Source organism: Heteronotia binoei, chromosome 2, assembly GCF_032191835.1.
Source record: "Heteronotia binoei isolate CCM8104 ecotype False Entrance Well chromosome 2, APGP_CSIRO_Hbin_v1, whole genome shotgun sequence".
Lineage (NCBI taxonomy): Eukaryota > Metazoa > Chordata > Lepidosauria > Squamata > Gekkonidae > Heteronotia > Heteronotia binoei.
Window position 1 is genome coordinate 105,516,083 of NC_083224.1, and position 22,039 is coordinate 105,538,121.

Sequence of the window (22,039 nt, forward strand, 5' to 3'; positions counted from 1 at the left end):
CTTGGCCAGTGATGGACAGTACTACCGTAAATCCATTGATTCCAATGGACTTAAAATAGAGTTTGGTTAGGATTAGACTGTAAACAAGTGGGGACCTGCAAAAAATGTCGCATAATGTGTTGTAGTTTGTTTTAAATTGTATTTTTTTTAAGCTGCAGTGTAGGATTTGTAGTTACTAAATGCATATATACTCCTTGTGATGAGACCCACTAAATACAGTATACAGAATGTATGCAACACATTCATTCTTTTATTTTGTTTCCTTGTTGGTTTTGTGTGTTTCTGTATGTGTTAATTCTAAAAGTTACAGTTTTTTAATTTTTGTATTCTTCTGTTGTTTGTAATATTTGTTATTGTTGCTATTAATTAAAGTCAGGGCTTTTTGTGTAGCAGGAACTCCTTTGCATATTAGTCAACACATTCATGATGTAGCCAATCCTCCTGGAGCTTACAGTAGGAAGAGCCTTGTAAGCTCTTGGAGGACTGCCTACATAATAATAATAATAATAATAATAATAATAATAATAATAATAATAATAATAATAATAATATTTAATTTGTATCCCGCCCTCCTGGCCGAAGCAGGCTCAGGGCGGCTCGCATAGCATAACATAAAATACAAACATTACAATAATAAAAGCACACTGTTTACACAATATATTACAATTCACTTATATATACTATCAGGGGCATGTGGCTTAATATGCAAAGGAGTTCCTGCTCCAAAAAAAGCCCTGATTAAAGTATTTCTTTGAATACCACATTAGATGTAAATGTTTCTCAGTTGTCATTTGATTGGGTTGGTCTTGTGAAGAACAGTCTCCATATGCACACAGCAGATTCTCAGTACGGAGTGTCAGCAGTCAGATGAGGAAGTCATTGGTGCAAATCTTGCTTCAACCACTAATTTTGAGGTAGCCTCAGATAGCGCTCTCTCTCTTTCATTTCAGCTGCAATGTGAGATAAATAATACTGGCTTTTGTATCAGAATGGTTGAAGGCTTGTTGAGATAATATGCAGGAGCAGGGCTTCTTTTGGAGAAAAAGTCATGCAGGAACTCATTAGCATATTAGACAACACCCTAATATTAGCATATTAGGCTACACATTCATTAGCATATTAGGCCACACCAGCTGGGATAATCAAGTGCAAGTGGAACTGGTAGTAGGAATGGTGTTCCGGTGTGTTCCGGCTCAAAAAAAGCCCTGTACAGGAGAGCTTTAAATACTTGAAATGTTCTTAGTATTAAGTATTGCATACTGCTATTTTAAGTTTCCCTTGCTATGAAAATCAAATATGCTCCAAATCCTATCCTTCTGAAAGCACCATTTATTTTGAATGCCACCCAAGGTAAGCACTCCGGATTTAGTGGCACCATCCTGAAAGGTATGCATAACTCTGTGCAAAGAAGATGCGGCACTGGAGACATACATGCAAAAAGAAGCAGGAGCCCTTGCAAGTCATAAAAACCAGTCCTTAAGTCGTTTCGAGGCTTAAAGTTCTTCTTCCAGGGACCGTTTGTTGACTGTATACTGTACAGTAGGTAAGTGGTGTCAAAATACACCTCCCGATGTTCTGTATGTCTCAGTTCATTTTGCCTTTTTCATTCTTTCATAATTAATTATGCTGAAATATCTCTGCAAATTCCTTCACATCTGCTCTCCAAATTGCTCCTTTGGAGAGCAGATGTGAAGGAATTAGCAGAGGTATTTCAACATAATGGATTATGAAAGAATGAGAAAGGCAAAATAATTGAGACACACAGAACATCAGGAGGTGTATTTTGACACCACTTACCTACTGTTTAGTACACAGTCAACAAATGGTCCCTGGAAGAAGAGCTTTAAGCCTCGAAACGACTTAAGGACTGGTTTTTATGAGCATTGGACTTCAGCTAAGATCATCAAATGTTGTGGACATTGTTCACCAAAAAGAGTCAGTAGGAATAAGAGTGGCTTGTCATGGATGGTGATTTTTTTGTATGATTTTTCACATTTTATATAGACATAATATTTATACTGAACTTTAAATTTAATACTGAATATAGAGTGTTGACATATACTGGTTTACTTGCCTTGGAATTTTTGCACTGAGAGAGGTTTTCAGTTGTGCTAGTATTAGTTCCTCCATGGTTGCCACCCCATCTATCATGTGTCTGTATACTTGTAAACAAAGCAAATGCTACAAAGATATACCCTCTCCGTCCAAGGGAACTAACTTGGATCAATGCTAGCCCTGAGAACTTTTCACCACATGCAGAAGTGGAATGAGTGTAAGTGGATGTCCACGTAACATGTACCCAAAAGAAAGATGATGCATAGGTGGTTGATTGTATTACTCTTAAAATCAATATGATTAATAAATCGTTTAATATTGGCTGTATCAAAAAACAGCAATAATTTTAAATGCCTTTTAAAATATATTTAATTTCCTCTCTAAAGTGGTCTAATTCATTTAATAATGTTTATTGTAGACTAACTCTTGTATTATCCATTTTACCGTAAGAAACTAAAAGAGCATGTTGGAGGAAAAGGTTTAAAATAGAAGTTTTACTCGGATTGAGTTTAATTTACTTTGATGGAGTATAATGGTATATGGATTGCACATCAAATCTCTCGTCATTGCAAATAGGCTTTCACTGCACACCTAGACATTTAACTTATTTGGAATAAAGACCACCAGTTCCTTACAAATAAGTGTACTTGATATTGCAGCCTCAGTTTCACTCAACAGTCGCTTTTCACCAACTAAAAATCTAATGTATCATTGCCTCCCAGCTAAACTCTTTTGAAAGGAAAAGTGAAAGGCAAAGAAAGGAAAGGAAGTCAAAAGGCATACCAAAATATGGCCCTGTGTGTATATTAATGTTTCCTGCTGTTCTGATATGCAGAGATCAGCTTAGCGAGTGCAGATATCTGTCAGGGACCAAATATGATGGGCCACCCATCAGCCTTTCATTAAGCAGCACTTGTAGTCTCTGTAATTCTATCAATAGAGTAATCAGAGCTACTATGTCTCAGGATTTGATAGACCAGCAGGAGCTGGAAAATGAAGGCTGACTTGGTTAACAAAGTTACTTCTGCCACTTGATGCAAAAAGTAGGACAACAGTGTTTATTAGTCTATACACAAGAAAAGAGAGGAAGAAGGGGAGACTGGCTAAGTGCAGTCTGAGGTGGAACAATATGGATAATTCTTTCTCTAGGGTTGTCCTTGATCTAATCAATTTGACTTTGATATTCTGCCGACATTTACTCCATCATGGGTTGACATAATGCCACCTACATAATCAGATTCATGACTAAATTTAAAGAGAGAAAGAGAGGGATCAGGGTAGGACCCTTTATTTCCCTCTCATTCAGTCAATCAGAATTATTTCCCATAGAGGGAAAAGAACCCTTATTCCCTATGGAGAGAGATTCAATGGACAGATTTAAAAATCAAGATGCTAATGTCAAGTCCTCAGCAAGGCAACTTTTGAAAAATGTAGCAAGAGGCTAAAAGGCTTAGCCTCCAACTGCAGGCGGATTAAGTATGCATACAAAGAATTGGTGATGGGAGATGAAAGAACAGCAAAGTGAAAATAGAGAATGAATAAAGAAAGCAAGAGAAATGAGAGGAGACATTTTAAACACATTTGCTAGGATCTACATCTGGTAAGCGGCCACAACTTTTGAGGCTAAGGCTGTCTGTTCTAATATGAGAAGCAGAATTGTATGAAGAAGCATTCCCCCACAGTACCCATATTAGCCTGGTGAATGAACAAGTCAAATGGTGCATCACAGGGTATCTTTAAAATGTATATTAAAATAGGTTCTGAGACTCAAACAAAACTCTGCTCCAAATTAAGGATGTATTCATTTAATGTCTGAACAGGGCTTCAGATATATGGAGGACAGTGCTATGGCTAGGACTGTGCCCACTGTCCCTGGGTCTAAAGCTCTACATATGAACCCTGTGTGTATGGTTGGGCTATATATATATATATATATATATATATATATATATATATATATATATATATATATATGCATCTACCTGGAAGTGTGTAAACTCCAAATGCATGATTTGGCACACTAGAAAACAGATTAAATGCATATAAGAGCCCAAGCATGTTTGGCCTCTCACATATGTATTATGGAAGAGACCAGAGAAAAACCATCATACAAGAAGGATTTAGACATCCCATTAAAAATTCTATGTGAAAGTAAAGCAAGTTTAATACTGGAAGTCCTACTGAAATGAATAGGAGGTAAAAAAGAGAACATCTTTAAAGATACCAGAATCAGAACTGGATAAATAAATACAGGACTTTTTTTGAACAGGAATGCACAGGAACACAGTTCCAGCTAACTTGGTGTTGGTGTATGTGGCCTAATATGTAAATGAGTTCCTGCTGGACTTTTTCAACAAAAAAGCCCTGTGTGAAAAAATGGTGATGTTGGGGTAGTGGTCTAATATGCAAATGCATTCCTGTTGGGCTTTTTCTACAAAAAAGTGCTGAATAAACATACATACATATTAGCAAGATGATCCAATACAATTTACTTTGGAGGTACAGATGATATTAATAAATTAATAGGGATATTATACTCTCCAGAATATGAAGAAACATAATGGTTTCTAATTGGCAAAGGTCAAACAAGGATGTATTATATCTCCCTGTATCTTTAATCTCCATCCAGAACCAGGGCTTTTTTTTAAAAAAAAAAAGCCCAGCAGGAACTCATTCGCATATTAGGTCACATCCCCTGACACCAAGCCAGCCGGAACTGCATTCCTGCTCAAAAAAAGTCCTGTGCAGAACATATCATAAGGAAAGCTAGATTATATTTAGATGAAGGTGGAGTGAAAAGTGGTGGAAGAAACATTAACAATTTGATATATGCAGATGATACCACATTATCAGCAGAAAATTGTGAAAACTAAAATGAATGAAGCAGAAAATGCCAAAGCAGGATTACAACTGAACAGCAAGATGACAAAAGTGACAAGTATTGAAGCATTATACAGCTTTAAGGTTGATGAAGAAATTAAAATTGTTCAATATTTTCTATTCCTTGGCTCCACCATCAACCAAAAAAGAGACTGCAACCAAGAAATCAAAATAGAAGCCACTGAGAATGTGTGTCAGATAAATGGATAACTCATATTAACATGGTTTGCATTTTCAACAGCATATAGATGCTATGAGATGGAAAGCAGGGGAAGGTGAAGCAAACTACTACTTCTTAGATTCAGATGGGTAGCTGTGTTGGTATGAAACAATAAAACAAAGAGTTCAGCGGCACCTTTAAGATGCTGTTGGTGAGGTCTGTGAGTAGCAGCAAATTAGCATACAGATAATGAAGTCTTAGCTGTTCTTACGCACCCTGACTCTAATTAGACCTTTCTGGCAACTATCTCCCTCCTTCTACATGTGGTGCTTGAGGAAATATGTTTCAACATATCTGAAGAATTATGCATCCACACATGCTAAGTCTCTCAGTTCTTGCTTATACCCAGATTTGAACTTCGTTGGTCTTGAAGGTGGGACTGCACCCAAATTTAGTTCTCTTGCTGCCATTCACAGGTTTTACCAACTGCTTTAATCCAATCTCAGTTATACTTATCATTCTAACTCAGGGGTGTCAAACATGCAGCTGGGGAGCCGAATCAGGCCCCCAGAGGGCTCCTATCAGGCCCCTGAGCAACTGGCTGTCATCTGCTTCCTTCTCCCTCTCTCTTGCTTGCTCAATCGCACAGGAGCTACAGAGCAAAACCTCAATTTTCTCCATTGATTGAGGCTCCTCTGCCTTCTGGTCCCCTGGGGAGGGAGAGAAAGAGCCAGAGTTTCCTTTGCCCAGTTCCCTGGATTCCATGGGAGAAATACAAAGAACACATCTTTAAGACCAACAAGTGCTAATGTTTTAAGCATGCTTTCTTTTAAGTTTTTTTTTTAATCTTTAGTCGTGTTTGCCTGTGTCCTTTAAAAAGTTTATATCTCCACTACCTAATCTTAAATAGGTACACACATGGCCCGGCCCAACAAGATCTCATTTAGGTCAAATTCGGTCCTCATAACAAATGAGTTTGACACCCCTGCTCTAACTAGCCCTTCCTGGCAATGACTGCCCCCCCCCCCCAATCTTCACTCAACCTATATGTAAGGTTTAAAGAAAACTACTTCAATATGTCTGAAAAAGCGTACATGCACATGAAAGTTTATACCCAGAATTAAACCTTGTTGATCTTAAAAGTGCCACTGGACTCAAACTTTCTTCTATTACTTCTTCTTAGTAAGTGTTTAAAGACTGGATATATTCCCGGAATACAAGTGCTTCAGAAGTTTTCAATGCAGCATGCTTTTTAGGTGTTAGCATCCATTTTTTCAGATTCCGTATTTCAATTAAAGCAATACCAAAAAGCACTCTACTGATGCCCATAGCATATTTAGGGTTGTAAATGGTCACAGAGGTTTCCAGCAGCCTAGACCTAAACTGGAATACAAACTGTCCAGTTTCTAAATTTTCATAGTTAATACCACTAATCACAGGTTTCCTAAGAGAAAATCCAAGACTTAGAATTAAGAAAGGATATATAGTTCATCATAATCCACTCCATCCAAATAAGGCCATAATTCAATTAGCTGCATGTTATTGTCTCCCATATTGCCTTAGCAGATGATGCTTGGTCAGTAAGGATCTTAGAAGGATCTTTCAGGTCTGAGTCTCAGTTAATCTCTGCAGTACCACTTTCATTTATTTTACAAGGTCTGGGCTCTGGGGTGGTTTTTCAGCTCATGCCATACTGCATTCTTTACAGAAATCATCCCCAGAGTAATATTGTACAATGCACAACATGGCATACTTTTGATTTGAGAAAAGAGATATGAAAACTCTCTGTCACTGGCAAATCAGTTTTCCTAAAAGCCTATGGTTGTGTCATAGGGACACTCTGCAGATATAAATGGAAAGAAGGGCAGTCTTGCCTGATTCTACTCCTCCTTGCTGTCCCCTGTCCTGCACTGTTTTCACTCTGCAGGGACCCAGAAATACCTGGGGAGTGGCCCAAGGAGGATACAGAGGGAAATACCTGCTACTACCAATCTGTAGGATACAACCTACAGGATACAACCAACATTTTCTTAACAAATTACTATTGTCATTATCACTATAAAATTCCACCCCCCCCCCCTTATTATGAATAACATGAGAACAGAGTGACTGCTTTGGCACTAAAATCAGAGATAAAGAAACAACTGTTTCCAACAAAAGAGATTATTAAAAACATGTTCTCTAATCACGGACGCAATATATAACACAGTTCAGGTTTAAAAGGCTACTCATGGCATAATTTTGTAATGAAGTGTTTTGCAGGTTTTATTTTAATACTATTTGACCTAACAAAACTTTTAGTGCCAGGGCATATTGCATTTGTACTAATTATGTGAATTTTCTTCCAATAGAAAAGTGGAAACTGACTTTCTGAAATATTATAATACATATGTTGTAAGCCGCCCTGAGTCAGCTTGCGGAGAGGGCGGGATATAAATGGGAAGTAATAAATAATAATAAATAAATATCTTGTTCTATCTGCAGATGAGTAAATTTGTAAACTTTCCTCTAAATACATTTATAAATAAGTGGCATGGAAAATATTTAGTGATTTATTTAGTGTAATAAATGGATTTACCTGTTAATTATTAAAAGTGGATTTTAAGTTTTGGAACTATGCTCAGCATGTATTTCAAAAGTCATTGTTCAGTTTCAGTAGGATTTATTATAACATCCCAAATACCACCTGTACTGCAACTGCTCAGTCTAAATGATAAAATTAATTACAATGAAAGATACATAACCAACCACGTGGAATCCCCACCTCCAAATATTTGTATCAATGTATCTATCTGCAATATCAGACTAATATAATACTTCATAAATTGAGGCAGTGGATTAGTAAACATGTTCTCTAGAATATATCTGCAAATACAGCAAGTATAGAATTGAACAATACAGATATTTAATTAATTGATACCTTTAGGAATAACAGCAACTGTGAACAGGATAGATAAACAGCATTAATGCAATAATGAGAGTAAGCTTCATAGAATAGATATGAGTATGCATCTTAGTAGATCTGCATGGGATGATATTGATATTTCCTAAAATGAATTCATACATGGTAATGTCATAGGAACCTAACCTTTTTTGGGAGGAGGAAAGGAGATTCAAAGTTGTATCATGTGATCCTTTCATTGTTTGGGTGGTTGTTTCACACAGGGATCTGTTCATTTTTCTGGGATCACAAAAGTGTTTTTAGAAATAATCAAGGAAACATAAAACAGGATACACAGCCCCAGTAAATCCTGTGTCTTCCAGCATGTTTTTCCCATTTTATTTCACTCCAGCTACCTATATTTGGCAGCACTATCAACTAATTGCATTTCTTCACAGGTGATATTTTAAAGATTGTTAATAAAAAACAGTTGCTTTGCCCAAATAGCACAGATAATTTATTATTCAGAAAAGCAGCGGAAGCCCATTTCCTAACAGAAGAAATATACACAGATTGTTTACAGCAATACTGTCAAGTAATGCAACCTTTTGCTTGAAGAAGGGTCAGCTCCAATTTTAAAATACATGTTTTAAGGAAGTTTTTTTCTTTAATCAACCAGAACAACTCATATACACCTTTACCCTAATATTAAAAATAAACAATTTTACAGAAAACAAAGTTAAGGCATGTCCACAAACCTTGTGAATCCCTCAAACAATATACATTGTGGGCTGCTATCTGACTACAAACACAGAAATTAACAAAAGAGGGAGTCAGTCAGTACCCATTGCATTTTCAGAAGATGTTTGGTATTTTTAAACAGAAAGTAGCAATTTTCAAGGAAGTTCAAAACTACCTCCTTCAACAAACAATACACTAAAAACCACTTATTTGTGTCTCATGCACAAAAAGAAGCATTTCCTTTCCTCACTACAGGCAATGAGAAGATTTCAAGAAATTTGCTGATCCTACAGCAATCAAAGAAAAGATGGCTATGCCTTGCACATAATAGGCCAGGTACCAAACTGTATTCTGGACTGAGTAAACCAGGTACACTATCAAAGAGAAAACACACAGATGAGAGTGCATGTGAAAAATGCTATGAGATTCTTGTTCAGAGATGTCCTTTCAGATTCATGCTCAGAGATATCCTTTCATATTAAACACTTACAGTGAGTTTCATTTGGTTAAAAAAGCCTGATACAATGGAAATTCTAATATTCAGCAATTTGTATACATTGACTACATTCAAGGGAGACCTAGCTGATATCATTATAAATTTCAATTATGCATATTTCTGCATCTAAATGTCTGTTATCATACATAGTGCTTGCTGTATGTGCAAAAGAGACTGAGATACCACTTCAAAGATACTGCTTCTTTAAAAATAGTACATGCAACAGGGTGGTATGAATATCCATGTGCACATTATAGACTAATATACTTCTCACTGTGCATATACTGTCTCCATCATAATGTCTCTGTAATGTTCAAACTATTTTCTTGCAGAGGAAACATTGTGTGATATGCAACTGTGGCTGTAACAAAGTCAGAAGGAAAGAATTACCTTGCTATAATCCCATTGGTGCTGTTAACCCAGAACTTTCTAAACACAAGTGCACTATATACATTACTTTATTACAATCTTGAGACTCTTGTGACTAGAATGCTTAAAAAACATGTGGGGTGGGATCCACTCCTCCTTACCTGGGAGAAGTTCAGCCCATTTAATGGATGGCATTGCTCTTCCACCCTCTCCACAGCTCCAGTCTTTTTCTTTAGTTTCTCAGCCTCTTGGGCCAAATAGAGGTCCAGAACGGGTACTCCCCGGGAGCGAATGTCCGTCTCTGTCAGGGAGTTGACCATCAGCATTACCCAGACAGGTCTTTTACGTTCCCAGTTTCCAGCTATGGCATTGAAGAGGTAATCAGCATAGAGACCTTTGCCCCGTTGATCAGGAGTCATCCAATGAGGCAGCATCAACTTAACATACTCAAGGTGGCGTTTAAGACGGTGGTAAAGATCCTGGGGGAGCACATCCTGTAAATTCTCCCCATGGGGTAGCAGCTGACAACTGGCAAGGGCTGAGATTGTGTAAGGATCCGTGAGGTCCAGCTCAAAGTATACATTGGTACTAGCCAGGAAAGCAGCCTTAGAATTCTCAGGGATGAAGTCCCATACACGTGTGTAAGGCACATGAATAGTGCCAAAGAGATAAGCAGGAGGGTCCTTCCGGATTGTCCAGAGGAAAGAGTTCAGATGTCTTTGCTAGGAAAGGAGAAGAAGCAACTCTGTTAAAATTGCAGTGAGACAAGTGAATTCAGTGCCAGCCAAGCTTCTTGTATGATGCAATCATGCATAGTATGGCTGCCCTCCTGAAACAACTTATTCCAGTGTAAGACTGCAAAATACTTTTAGTCTTTACTCTACATCCCAAGTCTTAACTACACTGACATGAAAGCGAGTTCCACTGAAATGAAGATCAGCATTTGTATGACTGAGATGGCAATTTATAATGGCAGGGCCTCTGGGCATTGTATGGGTATGCATATGGCCAATATGTGTGTGGCCAAACTGAAAATTTAATCTGAGTAACTCTAATAACTATTAAACACAATCCCAATCACCTCTAGGAAAGATTACTGTAATTCGCTCTACATGGACCTACCCTTGCATTTGACCCAGTCTCACAGGTCCTAATAGGGACCCCTTGGATGGCACACATACAATCTGTGCTGCGCAAGCTGCAGTGGCTTCCAGTGGAGCACCAGATCCAGTTCAAGGTTTCGGTTTTGACCTTTAACACCCTTGGCAGTCTGGGACCCACTTATCTTCAAGACTACCTCTCTCAGTATGCCCTGAGAAAGAGCATTATGATCTAGAAACAAGAACTCCCTAGTGGTCCCCAGCCCAAGAGAGATCTGGTTGTCCTCAACCACCTGATGGAACTCCCTGCCTGAGGACATCCATGCCTATAGGATCTGCTATCATTTCATAGGGTTTGCAAGGCAAGTATATTGTTTTTATTGTGGATGTGAAGTATTTTAATGCTGTTTTAATAATGTTATTGTGTTTTTTCTGATGTAAGTCAACCTGAGCCCTGCTTTCAGGGAAGGGTAGCCCAACAAATCCAGTATAATAAATAAATAAACCTAGAAAATGGTTCTGCATTCACAGGCATTCTAGAAAACAAATTAAAGATAGGGTGACTGTTAAGTGCTACTCATTGTATTGATTTATACTGTGTAATTTGTCTCGAATCTCAGTGAAAAAAGGTAGTCTACAAATAATGCAAATAAATAACAAGATGGGACATTCAATAAGCAATGCAATTGAATTAGGATTGTAGAAATCAGAAACAAAGTTGAAATATAACATAAAATGTTAAATGATGCAGAATTTACACAGTAGTAGGGGAAGGCAATGGCAAACCACCCCATAAAAAGTCTGCCATGAAAACGTGAAAGCAGCGTTACCCCAGAGTCGAAAACGACTAGTGCTTGCACAGGGGACTACCTTTGTCTTTTTACAATACGTATAGCAACAGATAATACATATTATGCACAGTTATAGAGCCCCAGTCCTCCTTACTATAGTCTGATCATCTTTTTGAGCCTTCAGGAATGCGACTGGGTGATTTTCTTGGAATAATATGTATATTTATAATAAAAGAGTGCGATAGTTACTTACAGGGCTTTTTTTGAGAAGGAACACACAGGAACACAGTTCTGGCTGGCTTGGCATCAGGGGGTGTGGCCAGATATGCAAATGAGTTCCTGTTGGGCTTTTTCAACAAAAAGGCCCTGGTTACATAGACATAAACAGACCAATATCCCAGGATGTTCTTCTGCACAAATGACATTAAAATGAATTGCCTTGATTTATGGCCACGAACCATGATTTAGCATTAACACATATAACCCCTTATAATTAGGGCTCCTTTTTTGTAGAAAAAGTCCAGCAGGAACTCATTTGCATATTAGGCCACACTCCCTAACGCCAAGCCATCAGGAACTGTGATCCTGTGCATTCCTGCTCAAAAAAGCCCCGCTTATAATCATTAAAGCTGAATAGTTTAACATAGGCTGCAACCAGTGTTCCCTCTACGTTGAGTTAGCATGAGCTAGCTCACAGATTTTTAGCCTCCAGCTCACACATTTTTGTCTTAGCTCAGGAAGTAAGATCCCAGAGCACAATAATTTATGCAGTAGCTCACAAATTTAATGCCAGTAGCTCACAAAGTAGAATTTTTGCCAAAAGACTCTGCAGCTTAGAGTGAACATTGGCTGTAACCCTAAGGACATTTCCTTAGAAGTAAACCCCACTGAATAACATGCAACTTACTTCTGAGCAGAGCTTCCTGTTTGCTTCCACATTTCCAATTAATAAATTAGTAGGCTGTGGATTTAGCTAGTCATAACTGCATTTCCAGCAAAGGGGGGGGGGCATTTACAAAAGTGGCACAAATAACTAGTAAGGTGTTTTCAGAGGGTAGCCATGTTGGTGTACAGTAAAACCGTTAGATATAAGTCCCGAGATCAACAAGAGTTTCAGGGTAGAGCCAAGAGTTTCAGGGTGTAAGCTTTTGAGAGTCAAAGCTCCCTTCATCATAGGCTATATTATAGACTGACCATGACTATGAAATTATTTCTATGGAAGAGTTGAAAATCTAATATAAAGAGAAGAAGTAAAGGATAGTTTAACAGATCTCACCCAAATGATCAGTACCTTCGAACTGCATGAATCATAACTGAAACATGTAATAATCATTTAATAAGGTATGTGATTGTTTAAAACAAATATCGTTCATCTCTCACAAAAGGATTTCAGAGGGCAAATCCACACAAAAGTTGCAAGGTGGGCTCCCACATGCTAAGGTCCTTTCCACTAAGTGGTACCCAAGATGAAACATGTGATATTCTTACTTAATCACTGTTTAAAGTCTAAAGCACCAATAACATACTTAAGGCTGTAGGTTGCACTATAGTACACTGAAGAATGTGGTTCCTTTTACCACACAATTGGTAGAACTTCAGGACGATAGTGGCCCTGGTCTATAGCAAAGTTTGAATCCAGTGGCACCTTTAAGACTAACAAAGTTTTATTCAAGGTATGAGCTTTCCATTGAAGAAGTGTTCATGCACATGAATGCTTATATCTTAAATAAAACTTTGTTGATCTTAAAGGTGCCACTGATTCTCTTCACACCCACACCCACTTAATCTGCCCCTGGCAAGGAAGATAAAAAAAATACATTTCTATAGGTGTCATGTCAGTCTGGAGACGCCAGAATACTCAGGGTCACCACCAGACCCAGTGCAGGGGCCTAGGGTGCCCCAGACTGGCACCTGCCCCACACCCTCCCTGGGCCTGCCCCACCACCACACCTCCACCCGTAGGGAGGGCAGGTGCAGCGCTGCAGCAAGGGACGACTGGACAGGCTCTGGGAAGCTGCACCTGCACAGTGCTCTCTCAGAGGCACTCTGAAATGGAGCACCTCCAAGAGCACATTGTATAGGAGTGGCTTGCCCACAGCCCCCTTTCAGCCTTCTCTGGCAGACCCGAGAAGGCTGAGTGGAGACTGCAGGCGTGCCCTGCCTGTGCTTTTGGAGGCACTCAGAGACTGCCAGTCTCAGAGTGTCTTCGAGAGGGCACTGCTCAGGCGTTCTCCTCTGAGTCCGTCTTCCGTTGCAAGGGAAGCTGGCTCAGAGGAGAGCACATGCCAACATGCTGTCCCTCCACTCTCAGCTTTCTGGGAAGCCAAGAGCAGTGGGGTGGGGGAAGGGGGCGCCCAGCTGCGCCCCTTAGGTGAGGTGGCCCCCAGGTGGCCACCTACCCAAGCCGGTAGCTAGGAGGAGTCCTGTGGGGGCACAGCCCCCCAACTTCTTGCCAAAAACCCCTGACTCCGGGGCCCCAAGGAGCCCCCAGGGCCTCAGCCATGTTGGCAGGAGCTGCCATCAGCCCTGTGAGCGATTTGGTGATGGAGAGGCCGGCACCAGAAGCAGCCGGGGCCTCCTGCCTGATTTAAAGGGCCCGCTAATCAGCTGATTGACAGGCTCTTTAACTCAAGGGGGTGGTGCTGGCTGCTGCTTCTGCTCCCCACCAGCAGAGAAGGAAGGTCGGCAGCCAGAGCGACTCTCCCTGCTGCTCTTGTCGCTGCCCTCTCTTCCCGACACTAAAAGAGCATGCAGGGTCGGGGGCAGAAGCAGACCCCAGCACCCCGCCTGAGTTAAAGGGCCCAAGGAGCAGATGGGGGCTGGGAGCTGCTTCTGCCCCCAGTCTCACCTGCTATTTAGTGACGGGAAGGGAGGGCAGCAACGCGAGCCGCTGTCTCACCAGCCTTCCTTCCACGCCACTAAAATAGCAGGTGGGGCCAGAAGGAGAAGCAGCCCCAGCTAATCCGCGGGCCCTTCTGTTCCCGGCCCCTCACTATCTTAGTGGCGAGAAGGAGGGCAGTGACCCTAAAATAGCACATGGAGCCAGGGGCAGAAGCAGCCCTCAGCACCCCGCTCTTGTTAAAGGGCCCATCGGCTGGGGGCTGCTTCTGCTCCTGATCCCATGCGCTATTTTAGTGGCGTGGAAGGGAGGCTGGCGAGAGAGCGGCTCTCCCTGCCGCTCTGGTCACCACCCTCCCTTCCCCGCCACTAAAATAGTGAGCGGGCCAGGGACAGAAGCAGCCCCCAGTCTCTGGTGCGTTAAAGTCTCGGCTGGTCAGCGGTCTCTTTAACTCATGCCAGAAGCTGGGGACTGCTTCTGCCCCCAGCCCCTTCACTATTTTAGTGGCGGGGAAGGGAGGCCTGCGATAGCAGGGAGGGAGGGGGAGAGTGAGGAAAGGGAAGGTTGTGTGGAGTGCCAGGGGCTACGGCCCTGCACCTACCTCACCTACTCCCACCCACCAGCCATGATCGCATGACCATAAACTGATTTTCCCCTGGAGCAATGCCTTGGGAAGTATTTCTTCTTTTAGTGATTGGACAGGTGGGGATGGCAGCCTCCCTCCCCTACTCAGCATTCCAGGACGGTGGCAATTCTCGATGATGGACCGCCCTTCGGACTCACTCCAGTCATTTTCTGAGTTGGATAATGCCAAAACGATCGCCCCCTTTAGGTGAAAGCAGCGCAGCCTCAGCTTAATCCCCCCCACCCCACTCCGCCGCTCCCTCTCTCACCCCGCTCACCGATTGGGGCAGTTCACACCGCCCTGGGTCCGTCTGCTGCAGCCTCCTGGGCTGTGGGTGAGCCGACGACGGCAGAAACCCCCCGAATACAAAGCACATCAGCGCCAGGAGGGGCTGCATCCTGTTCCTCCCGGGGGACCCGCCTTGCCGGCTGGCTTGGAGGTAACTCTCCGCCCGATCTTGCCTTGGGTGTCTCGATCCCAGCCGACCTCAATATCGGGCAGTCGGGTCCACATCTGACAAGTGCAAACAGCGAAGAGTTGATAGCTTTCAGCCCTTGCTAGCCCGAGAAAGGGGGCTTAGATGGCCCCACAAGAGTGATCCCCGGGATCCCGGCTCTGATCCCGAGCCTCCGCCATGCTTTGGGAGCAAAAGGGAATCTTCAAAGCGGTAACTTTCTTCGCTGCCCAGGAGTTGGGCTCCCCCCCCCCTTCGGCGTTTAGAAGGAAGGAGGTGGGAAAGTTTTTTTTTTCCTGGAAAAGGGGGGGGGTGATGGGGTGTGGATCTTGGTTTTTGGATGGCGATAGATTTAGGGAATGCTATGTGAACAAGCTCATGAAGGCGGGCGCTGCTGTGGATGTCATCAGTCAGTTGTACACAGAGTGAGAAAAAGCCAGCAGGCAAAAACTTAAAGCAACTTCCAAGCTTTCCCAAACTTTTCTTCCTATCCCGTTTTCACGGCGGACAAGCCAGCAGCGAACGACTTCAACCACGAGAGGGCGCCTACTTCATAAACATGGTCAGAGTAGGTAAAGGTAAGCAGGGGCTCACAGGAGGAAAAACGTTCACATGCAAAAAGAAAAAGTGAAGCTGAGATAATTTTTTCTCCCAGCCTACAGATCAATTATCCTGCAGAAAAAAGCTGCTTTGGAGAATGAACTCTATGATCACATCCTTGCTGAGCTCCCACCCTTCACTAAACTCTGCCATCCTTAAGCTCCAGCTCCAAATCTCAAAGAAATTCCCGGAGTTGGCAACCTTGCTCACACCCACATACAAAAAACCCCCCTGTGAGCCAAGGTCCAATAATATTTTACTTCTAATGAAAGTATAGCCTATGTGCCAGTGAGGTGTAAAAAGGGGAAAGCCATTCACATCAAAAGTTTTCTGCACAGAGAAAACTAGCATACCAGCAATAACACTGCTAGGCACCTAGCTTTCAATTGCTGCCTGTTGTTTCTATGACCAAAGAGATTTCAGTTCCTGCACATTCTCTCTTCAACCATCCTGATACTCAAAGAATAGAAGCTGAGTACACCTATAATGAGACTGGGGTTGCCAACTGTTTAACTGGCCTCTCCAGCTGTCACTTTAATACCAGCTTGATTTTCAAAAAATACCATGTGATGGTATTTACCTCTGTGCCACAAAAAAATTGAGGTGTCCATTTCAACACATTAAACATCTATTAAAGGGGCAAGATATTTTTCTCCTGGTCTCACCTTTCCTGGTACCTGACAAGTGGTTTTTTTTTAGAAACTGGGTGGCACCAGATGAATTTCAGGACAGAGCTTTGAGATTTGATTGGCTGTGCAGATTTTTTAAAAAATTGTTTTGGCATAGGGTTGCCAAGTCTAATTCAGAAAATATCTGGGGACTTTGGGGGTGAGCCAGGAGACTATGGGGCTGAGCCAGGTGTTCCCATTTCCAAAATAAATGCATAAAAATACAGCAGTGCAGTTCACCTCAATAATCATCATTTCCTCATCCCCCATAGCTGCCGTTCTGGTAAATGAAAATGTAACCACACAAAAAGCAACCAAAATGCAGTTTGCAAGCTCACATTTTTGTGATCTCACTGGGGCTTTACTCACAGGAACTGCTGTTCTTCAGCCTCAAACACAGGCAAACAAAAGAGAGAGAGGTGGAGTTTTCCTCTATCCCATAAACAGGCTCCTATACAAAGACTCTGAAAACAATGCAAAACAAGCACAGAGACAGACATACACTATTACTGTCTCTCCTACAAAGACTTCTGAAAAGTTCTCTCTCACACACTGGGTCTGGTTCCTTCACAACAACCTCTGACAATTACAGGGGCTGCGCTGCTCTCTCTCACACATGCACACACTCTTACTTACTGTGAAATGAAAGCAAAATAAATGGAGGCTCTGCTTCTGACCCTTCCCCATGAAGTACTTCCTGCTCAACTTTAAAGGGGCACACACACACAAAGAGGCATTTTAAAACGGAACCTGTTTGCAGATTTTTTAACCTGCAGGAGATCTAGAGGTACTGGTAGCTTTGGGGGGCATGGCTTCCCCCCATCGGCCAGCTGACGGGGGGCAGGGGGAAGCCTGTAAAAACGGGGGATCCCCCTCTGGGACCTGGGGATTGGGAAGCCTATTTTGGCAAGAGCTTGCTCCAGAGTGCAAGGATCCATGTGTATGCAAGAATATATTTTAAAACAGTGTGTTCATGTAAAAAGACATCCTGTTAAAACAAGCTTCTGCCTGAAATGTTAAAGAGATACTACTAGAGTTATGCACAATCTTACTCCCTGACGCTATGGTCCTTCAGGAGGCTTCACTTCCTGCAGCAGCCATTTTATGGCTCTATCACCCTGTGCCGGAATTCCAGTACTGCCCACAGGCTTGAACAGGTTGGGAACCCGTGCCCCATATATAATCTAAGCACATTTATGCTAAACTTTAACTTGAAGATCAATTTAGGACAGAAGACTGGAAGGATGTGATGTCAAGCAGCACCACTTCTGGTTCAATACATTGCCCAACACCTACTGCTTAATTTATCCACCCTTCCTGGAATCTACTTGCCTTTGCTGAACCTAATAGACTTGCTCTGACATTTATTTATACTGGTTGCCTTCCTATTAGGTTTGCCAAACTTCAAGTGCAGCCTGGAGATCTTCTGGAATCAGAATTTATCTCCTGGCTACAGAAATCAGTTCCCCATGAGACAATGGCTTCTTTGGAAAGTGGTTCTATGTCTTTATACCCCACTGAAGTCCTACCCCTCACCAAACCCTTCCCTCCCCTGACTCTAGATATTTCCCAGCCCAGAGTTGGCAACCCTACTCCTTGTGCTTTTTTAAAATCAGTAACTTGATGCTCTTGAATGGAAGGATTTTGCCAGAACAGTGGATGGAGCCTAAACAATCTATGGGCAGGATAACTGAGATGTATTGTAGTCAGATTTGTAGTAACCAAGAGGCCTGGCGGAAAATGTCCTGTCCCTTCAATAGAGGCTTAATGTTTGTAAATGGGACTTTTTTTCTCCAGGCAGATGGCAACCCTTTTTGTTGTTCAGTCGCACAGCTGAGTCTGACTCTGCGATCCCATGGATTCATAATTTTGAATTAGACACCCTTTCTAAATATCCTATGTCAATGTAATTTCATTTTAAGGAATGCATCTTTCAATGTTAAATGCGTGGACTGGAACAGGATTCATGCTGGAAGTTTTTCCTGGGCCCAGTGAACTGCTGTTTATAGGATGAGTGGTCCCATTAAAATAAATGGAGCAAAGAGTGAGTGGGATTTCCCTAAAACCAGCGCGCGTAATAAAAGCTACATCATAGGTGTTGGCTCCTGTGGTTATAGAGTTAAACATCTGTGACTACATGGAATGAATGAATGAATGAAAGTTTGACATTAAAAACAAATCCAATTTGTTTTCCTTGGATTCTATTTCTGCCTTCTGGTTATGAAAACAGTGTTTGTAATATCAGCGGTTCTAATACATAAAGAAAAAAATTAAACTCAGTGACTTATCAGATCCTGGGCCAGGACATGCATGGTGAACAAGAAATTTGGCTACGCAATTATAATTTATATGATTTCTGAAAAAAGTTCAGTAATTAATATGGAAGCTGGCAGGTCAGTAATGGGAATGTATCTTATAATCACTAATAATACCTTCTCAATGGAACACTTTCTATCATCATATCTAATTGCTGGATCCATTAACACATGTCATGTATGAATGTTTTTTATTTTCATTTTTCATATCTGGAAGATATGAATATTATGATGAAGATGACTTGCAGTACCACCATCATTTTAATGTTATTGTAATGATTGTTTAATTGGTTTTAATGCTTAATTGGTTTTAATGTTTCAGTTTGCCTATTGGCCTTGTTTGCCACCCTGAGCCTGCTTCAGCGAGAAAGGCAGGATATAAATGGAAACAAACAAATAATTTAAATCTCTAAGGATGTGGAATCTCGGGATGCCCATCTCCAGATGGGACCCGGGTATCCCCTGGAATTACAGTACATCTCCAAACTACAGAGATCAGTTCCCCTGGAGAAACTTGATACTTTGGAGGAAGAGCTCTATGGCATTGTGCACCACTGCCTTCCCCAAGCTCCATCCCCAAATCTCCAGGACTTTCCCAACCTGGATCTGGCAACCCTACTTGGAACCCAGCCACCATAGTGCAATCTTTTGCACTCTTTTCTGGAAGGAAGCCCCACTGAAGAAAAAAAGACAAATTTCTGAGTAGGCATCCTCAGAATTTCAATGTATGCACTTACATAGAACTAGGTTGCACAGAAATGCCAATAGTTTCCGAATAAATCCATGGTGCTATGGTGCTATAAAGATATTATCAAAATGAGAATTAAGATGTCGAGGCCCATGAACACAAATACACTGCCTTCCCACTGTATCTCTATACAATCCCAAGTGTCCTACTAGAAACTTCCATTTGCCAAAAGCAGCTATCAGTTCCAGGAGCTGGTAGACTAGAGGCTACCCTGTTCTCAAACTGAGTGTTGCCAGAGCATGAGGGCATAGTCCTCTGGTTTGTCAAAGGCCAAGATTTAGCTGAGCAGGGGATTAATGGGTGGCTATAGCAGCTGTTTTTAGGAGCTCTAAAAGCACACACTAGCCTGATATTTTCAGAGCTTGGAATCTAACCATTCCACAATCATACTGCCTTGTCACAGGAGTCAAAGTGACCACATATTACAGCAAAAAGTAATGGAAACCTGATAGCTCTCTCAATCATGGTATTAGCTACTAAGGAAAAAAAATCAGTTCTCAAGAGTAACTGTCTTCAGCAATGCAGGAGAGTAAAATTTGGAATAGGGGGTCTAAAACACCCCTAATTGAAAACATCAAAGCCCCACAGGATAGGGTTGCCAAGTCCAATTTAAGAAATATCTGGGGACTTTGGGGGTGGAGCCAGGAGACTTTGGGGGTGGAGCCAGGAGGCATTGGGGGCGGAGCCAAGAGCAAGGGTGTGACAAGCATAATTGAACTTCAAGGAAGTTCTGGCCATCACATTTAAAGGGACTGCACAAATTTTTAAATGCATTCCGACCATAGGAAATAATGAAGGATAGGGGCACCTTCTTTTGGGGCTCATAGAATTAAACCCCCTGGTCCAATCTTTTTGAAACTTGGTAGGTATTTTGGGGAGAGGCACTAGATGCTATACTGAAAAACAGCCCCCCCAGAGCCCCCGATACCTGTGGTTCAATTTCCCATCATTCCCTATGGGAATCGTTCATGGAGGTGCATGATGGCTTTGGGGGCGGGGCTTCCCCCGCCAGCCAGCTGGCTGGGGGAGAGGGGAAGCCTGTCAAACCGGGGGATCCCCCTCTGGGATCTGGGGATTGGGAAGCCTACCACAGGAACATAAATGGGGGCCAATTGACTCCACCATTTTTTAAAGCATAGTACTTTCACTTTCAAGTCTATTGGGAGCAGAATGACAATTCAGAATCTGTAAAACTGTTTAAAATAAAGTAATAATTTTAACTGTTACAATACTGAAACTTAATATAATAAACTTAACCATACTTAACATAATAATAGTGCAATGTGGAAAAACATGACAAAAAATGACCTGTCTAGCAGGGGGATAGAATGTCCCAATTTTCTAAAATTGTAATGCAGTCAATTTGAGCTTTGATTTAGCACAACAAAGGGAAACAATCAGGTGGCTAAAGGTAATCTAAAGTTTGAGGCTGAATGGCTCCATAAAGCCTGGAAAATGTGAGGATTAAAATATGCCTGCAAGACATGTCCTGGCTTGTTTTGCAGGGGGATAGAATAACCCCATTTTCCAAAACTGCAATACAGTTCAATTTGATATGCTGTCGAAGGCTTTTATGGCTGGAGTCGGTTGGCTGTTGTAGATTTTCCGAGCTGTGTGGCTGTGATCTTGGCATTGTGAGACCTGATGTTTCACCAGCAACTGTGACTGGCATCCTCAGAAGTGTAACCCAGAAAATTGGAGTTCTCTCTGGGTCAAATTGAGAAGAAGTTGATAGGCATGTAATTTATATCTACACAGGTAGATGGGATAGGGCTGAGTCATTATCTTGTGAGAGCTTCCTGGGCTTTGGCATGCTAATGGAGGAGCTTACCTGAGGGGGTTCTTTTGTATATGGATTGGCTATTGAAATTCTAATCTTATCTGTAGTGCTGTTGTAAGTTGTAGAGCATTTTGTGTTTTTCAGGACTGGAAGCCATGCCCTATTCATTTTTAAACTTTCATCCTTCCTACTGAAATTGCGTTAATGTTTCTGGATTTCCATGGCTTCACTGTGTGATCTAACATGGTAATTGGATGTGTTGTCCAGCATTGCAGCGTCTTGGAATAAGATACTGTGTCCTGTTTGCGTTAGGCTATGTTCAGCCACTGTTGATTTTTCAGGTTGACCAAGTCTGTAGTGTCTTTTATGTTCTTTTCTTCTTGTCGGGATGCTATGTTGTGTTTACATCAGGACCACACAATGTAGCATCCAGACAAGAATAAAAGAACATATGTCTATAGATATAAACAAATGTCTATTATGGAGAGAAATTTTAGTTTTTAATATTTGCTTTACCTTCCAATAAAATGGAGATGA

The 22,039-nt window shown here is 41.6% G+C and overlaps 1 protein-coding gene across 1 annotated transcript in view; it reads right to left on the bottom strand.

Annotated features, from left to right (window-relative positions):
- Window positions 1-15,721, bottom strand: part of TRABD2B (TraB domain containing 2B) — an 835,032-nt gene extending 819,311 nt beyond the window's left edge. The window contains exons 1-2 of the mRNA XM_060231786.1: window positions 15,215-15,721; window positions 9,744-10,304 (exon numbers count right to left, since the gene is read on the bottom strand). Of these exons, the coding sequence (XP_060087769.1) occupies window positions 9,744-10,304; window positions 15,215-15,334 (681 nt within the window). The 5' untranslated portion in view covers window positions 15,335-15,721. The remainder of the gene's footprint in view (window positions 1-9,743; window positions 10,305-15,214) is intronic.
- Window positions 15,722-22,039: the final 6,318 nt, after the last annotated feature.